This window comes from Neovison vison, chromosome 6 (assembly GCF_020171115.1).
Source record: "Neovison vison isolate M4711 chromosome 6, ASM_NN_V1, whole genome shotgun sequence".
Taxonomy (NCBI): domain Eukaryota; kingdom Metazoa; phylum Chordata; class Mammalia; order Carnivora; family Mustelidae; genus Neogale; species Neogale vison.
Genome location: NC_058096.1, coordinates 6,752,450 through 6,758,449, shown reverse-complemented (window position 1 = coordinate 6,758,449; position 6,000 = coordinate 6,752,450). Strand labels below are relative to the sequence as shown.

Genomic DNA, 6,000 nt, shown 5'->3' with positions numbered 1-6,000 from the left:
GTGTTGGAGGACCTAACTGAAAACATCTGCTAAGATTGAATATGATAATCAGGTCTTCTTTTTATTATTTTGCTCATGATATAATCTTGGAGGAGTGGAGCTGAGTGATTATCCCAGTAAACTTGTATTTACATGCAGACTGTAGGTGTCCTTGACTTTGCATTGCAAAATAAAGATGACCGATCTTTTCCGTTAGAAAGGTTTGGGTCACCCCAGCTGCCAGCTTTTAAGCTTTTTTTTTTTTTCTTTTCCTCCCTAAGGAGATACAGGCGCTTTATGGACCTTTCCCAAGCTGCTGCAAAATGATTGATGGTTGGCCTTCTTTTAATCCAAGTAATGCAGAGTGTCTGAAGCTTTGGTAATCGGATCCTACTGACTTGAAGGACCACTGCCAAAATATCCATAGCACAGAGGTTTGGCAACTCGATTTAATCATAGCAAAAGGATTACAAAGTGCAAAACAAGCCCCACAACAGCTATGAAATGGGCCAATTCAGAAACTGACTCAGGCTAAGAAGTTGTTCAGTGTTGCTGTCTCTCACTTGCTTTGTATCCCCTGCTCAAACTGCCTTCACTTTGGCCAAGGTTGGAGGCACCTGTGACACACAGAAGAGAAAAGATGTCAAGGGAAATCGACACGAGATCATAGACACCGTGTCTGGTGACATGTCAGGCTCAGGGCCCGTGAATTCCCAACAGCAACTCCTAGGTCCTCCTGGTGCAGAAAGACCTGGCGAGGTCCTCTGAAAGGGAGACCACATGGCAAATTTAGACGCTATCCCTCGTTTCTTTAGAGCGAGAAATTGTGGCTCTCTGTGATGCTGGATTTACCAACAAGAATACAGTTTGCTCTGAGAGCCGTGACTTGTTTGCCCTTCAGCAAACGTATTAGGATCACAGGAGAAATTAAGAGAGAGTTTCTGACCAGACATTTACGTGGACTTTGTCCGAGCCCCGGCTTCAGAGGCCTTTTTCCGTTCTGGGCACAAATACGGAGGTTCCAGTGTGAAACCTTCGGTCCTCTGCTCCAGGAGAGGCTAGGGATAAGAGAATGTCAGCAAGAAGGGCCTGGAGAGGCCAGCTCCGTCTGGGCACCTAACACCCTATTTTCTTGGCTCTCACTTGCATGAGTTCCTGGACAAAACAAAATTCTAACGCAAAACCCAGAAGTTCAGCACACGTCTCTACTAGGCAACTTTAGTCGCTAAAAAAAAAAAAAAAAAAAAAAAAAGTGCAAATGCAGGCTCCTGCGTAAATCTGATTTGCCGTGCTAGGCCAAGCTTGTTTTATTACATACATTCTGCATCCTAAGAACTAATAACTTCATATTGTAAACATTAAGCATACAGAGTTAAAAGTCAAGGCCACATTCTATCGTTGATTGTCTCTTTTGTCGTGTATCTTTGGCTGGCCGAGATCAACTCGTAGTGTATAAATGCATAAGTTATATAATTATTATATAAAAAGGAAAAAAACAAAACAAAACATTGACTTGTATACTTCATTCTGACAAACGCACAGCGTTCGCGACTCGACAGGGAAACCGGAGCCTCTGCCTAACCCAAATGCCTCGGTGGTTTCAGATGGCAACATCCAAGGAGGCCAGCTCTTACCTGACCCTGTGGGGACCGGAACCCCCACATTGCGATGAGGTCCCGAATGTTTCTTTTAAATATCAGACAATTCCAGTTAAAATTTTCTTTTGACAAACAAACAAACAAACAAAAAAGAGAGATGCATATTTTTGTTTCGGGAATCCTACGTCTTCCCCCTTCCTCCGCTGTGCGGGGCTCTTAATACTGCGTTTGGTAGAACACTGACCGATTAACCCACAAGTCTCCTCCATTTGCTTCTCCAAGTGTCTGTACTGTCCTAAGTCCAGTCTCTCTGCTCAACTCGTGTCTCTCCCAGCCCCATGGCCTCCTCCTCCTCCTCCGCTACCTCCTCTTCCACCTCCTCCAGCCCTCCGTCTACACCCGCACGCTCACTGTCCGCACACACGTTCTCAGCCCCGCTGCCCCGCCGGGCTCACAGTCCCCACAACACTGTCCAGGATAAAGCTGGCAGCCTTGGGTCGTCTTCAGGGGTTGGCAAGAGCTGGTGGCTCTCCACCCAATGGCAAGAATCTGATTTCCCACCAAAACAGCCCGTGTCGCTGATTCCATGTGGTCGTTGGTTCATGGGCCGCAGTCTCTTTTCTTTCTCTTTTTTATTTTTGGTATGTTTCTATTTTTAAATACAGGTAGTTTTCCTTACAATGACATTCCATTGGTGTGTTAGGTCAAGACTGCGTTACCCCTGTCCCTTTACTCTCATCCCCCCTTGGCACCAGCAGAACCCCAACTCTCCTGGGAAGTTTGTACACTTCTCAAGAACACTTTCTTTGGCACTTTGTCCTTGTGACATCATACTTCTACTTACAATGTCTTTTACAGGTTTGGTCCACACATGGTATGTCTGTATACATTACATTTGTAGCATCTTCTTTCTTCCTGTAGAAATATTCTAGTAATTCCCTCCTCCCAAGAGTCTTTGGATCTCTTCCCTGGCTTCCTTCCCCAGCGCCACCCAAGCTGCTTCACTCCTCTTGAGGCACTTTTGATTCACGTTCTCCAATAGAGTTTGTGGCAATTTCTTGGTGATCGTATGCTGTTGGGAAAGGCCTCCCTCCCGGCTCTAGTAGTAAGTGCCCAGATGTGAGGGCATGTGGCCGGCCGGAAGCCTCGTGTTGGGGTATATACCTCCAGTTGGCGAATTCCAGTAAGGGTTTGGGGTGGCGAAGAAACTGGACGATGTCACAGGGAGGGCCGGAGGGTGGGGGGCCACAAAGTTCATCTTCTGAGGGTGGGCGTGATAGGAGCCCATGTAAGGGAGGTCCGAGGGGTACTTGTACAGAGATGATTCTGGAGGGTGGGGCTGTAGGGCCTGGGCGATCCCATGGAAGTCAAACTTGTAGGCGTAGCGCTTCCCGTGGACTTTGGTCATGATATTTTTGTCATAGTAGTAGCGGAGGGCACGGCTGAGTTTATCGTAGTTCATATTGGGTTTGCTTTTCCGTTCTCCCCAGCGCCGGGCAACCTCATCAGGATCGGTCATCTTGAACTCCCCATTGGTGCCTTCCCAGGTGATGCAGTTGGAGTTTGAGCTGTCTGACAGGAGCTCCAGGAGAAACTGCCAGAGCTGGATCTGTCCACTCCCTAGCGAGGTGGGAAAAGGAAACGGGACAGGCGTGAGAACAGGCTCCGAGCAGAAGGCATTGTTTCTTCGGTGACAGAAGTGGGTGCTAGGGGTGTTCCACGTAAATCCCTTAACCCGCCCGTGCACCCATCCCTCAGCTGCTGGGCGGGGGGGCTCAGCTCTCGTCCCGCAGCCTTCCTCCCTCTTCTCCAGAAAACGACCCTTGGCTGGACATGAGTTGTTTCACCCACCCCAGGGAGCCCACAGACGGAGAGGCCGACACCATGGGTGAGAAGCCGATCTCCTTGCCCCAGGGAGGGGCCCACTGTGCGAGCTGCTCGTATTCCGGATCTCCCCACGGGATCAGACCATGGCAAGGTTCTGGGTAAAGCCACTAGCCCCCCACAGCCTGACCCCTGCCCTCTCCACTTCATCATCGCCTCTCTCCCAGAAACACACACCTTACTGATCACTTCCACAAGTATATCCTTATCCCAAGCCCTGTGACTAGGGAACCTGACCCAAGGCCAGGATCCCTGGTGACTCTCAGGCAGATCCGCAGATCCGCAGATCCGAGTCCTTTCCAGAATGCAAAGAATTCCTATGGGGCCAAGTTTAGGTTGGTCCCATCCATTTCTGACTTCCTTAGAAGACCAGCCAAGTCCACTTTGCATTTCAGGGGTGAAAGGGCTTATTTTTCCTATTTTGTGAAGCAGAAAGTGCCATTATGTCGATGGCAATAATGACTTAATACCATTTATATTGGCAAGGTCAAGCGAAATAATAAAAGTCAGATTTAGGAAATGAACTTCTAAAAGTTTATGGAAAAACCTAGAGAATGGAAGTAAACACCGTTATTTCTAACATAACATTTTGCTGGCACCCAGAAAGCAACTCTGTCAAAACTTTTCCTAGAACAGAATTAACCCACTCAGAATGAGGAAGTTTAGAAAAAGGTTGGCTCTTTTTCAAACCAGATCACCTATTTCCAGTACTTGGGCGACTGCATCGTAACGGAAATCCACGTGTTGCCCCCGCATTGCGACACCAGTCGTGTTCAGGAGAGTTTCCCGAAGAAGAACGGTGCGTGGCTGCGAGCCTTTGGGGGGCCAAATGAGACTCCAGCTTTACCTGAGATCTCATGTAGTTTGGGGCTGGAGGGGCATGGCCAGAATTTTTTTTATCCCACTGGAGACGTGTGGATGTGGCTTTTAGGTTTTAATAAATTCCGAGAGACATCTGGGCACGTCGTTCTAGCCACCATGTTATACCCCTGTAAGATGATTCACGGTTCCCCACAGGAGAAAAGCATGTAAATATCGACAGCAGTATTGAGCACGGGGAGAAGCTAAGATGTGCTGAACAGAGTTGAGAAGCTTTGCAAGCAAATAAGAGGCACGTCTTTCCACGGAAACTCCAGCTACAGCATTGCCTTGGGCTTATACCAAAAAGATTACTCTTTATTACACGTTCAGTAAATATCAATAGATGTGATAAAATGATTAAAGCAATTTTAACTGGCAACTCTTCAGGGAACTGACGTTGTGCAAAAATCAATTATAAATTTGCTTTTTCCTAATTCCTCCCCCCTCCTTAGCTCCCTATATAAGCTGTCCAACTCGTAAATCCTTGTTTCCACGTTGACTACATGGAAATGGACATGTTTGTGAATTCATCCATACAATAGCATCGTGAGAAAGGTCAGCCTTTTCTGAATGTGTTCTGGAAAATTATCATTTTCAGTCTTGCAACACATTTGAAATATATTAACAGCTTGTCGTTCATCTAAATGGAAGCCTATGCTTTTTCCGAACCACATATTCAAACTGTTCCCAATCAAGTTCTGTTGCCCCCAACATCTCATTAACATGCATTTAAAAAAAATACAAAGAATGGTATGAGAAAACCATATGGTTTTAGTATATAAATTGTAACCAAAGGATTACTACTTGAAAAAAATTCCATATCGGACCTGGGAATAGGGAAAAACATGGATTTTTTTTTATTTTTTTATTTAACATTCCAACTTATGCTTCAACATAAACACATAGAGTTGTCTGAAAATAAATATTCACTGTCAGCCTCCTCCCACAGAGAGATTAATTCCACAGATCTTGCATAAATACACAGAACTTCCTAAATTGCCAGAAAAATACTTGGTATTTATTCAAACCTTGGCATTGCTCTTAAGAATCTGTCCCTTGCCCATTTCCTTTGTAAATGTGTATAGGAGAGAGTCCGTGGACAAAACTGGTTTCCTATCTCTCCTGCTCCTGAAATAGAAAATCAGGGACCTAAATTCATGGCTGAAAATTCAAAGATGAGCAATTTCTTACTAGACCATTTTACCCAGACACAGGGTTCAGGCCTCTGAGCATTTCAAGGGTCTACGGCAATCAGAGATCTTTAAACAAAATTCGTCAGCTTCCAAACCCAAGCACAAAAGCAAAAATGGAAAACCAATTCCTGTTTAAGTAAATGTTACAAAATGCAACCCAACGTCAAGTTCATTCGTTGCTAAATTTAATATTCCTAACAAAATCCGTTGTATTCCCAGTATAGGGCAGGTTTTCTCACTGTGAAAGAACTGTCAAGGATGCATGTGGCTGCTGAAAGCTCAGCCAGTGCTAGCTTAACTGAGATCCTTGTGGCCACAAATTTCAGAGCAATTAAAAAAGTAACATTTGATGCACGATAAAGGTGCATTTTAGAACATACAACAGGGAATCCAAAACAAGGATACCTAAGGTTTAGGAAGCCTTAGAGGGGTCTGGGTTGCTCACTGGCCAAGACAGAAAGTGGAAGAGAAGCTCTTACATTTGG

General features: G+C 45.6%; 1 protein-coding gene across 1 annotated transcript in view; it reads right to left on the bottom strand.

Annotated features, from left to right (window-relative positions):
* Positions 1 to 414: 414 nt before the first annotated feature.
* The window catches only part of ERG (ETS transcription factor ERG), a 103,289-nt gene continuing 97,703 nt past the window's right edge, over positions 415 to 6,000 (bottom strand). Inside the window, exon 11 of the mRNA XM_044253102.1 lies at positions 415 to 3,197. Within this exon, the coding sequence (XP_044109037.1) occupies positions 2,677 to 3,197 (521 nt within the window). The 3' untranslated portion in view covers positions 415 to 2,676. The remainder of the gene's footprint in view (positions 3,198 to 6,000) is intronic.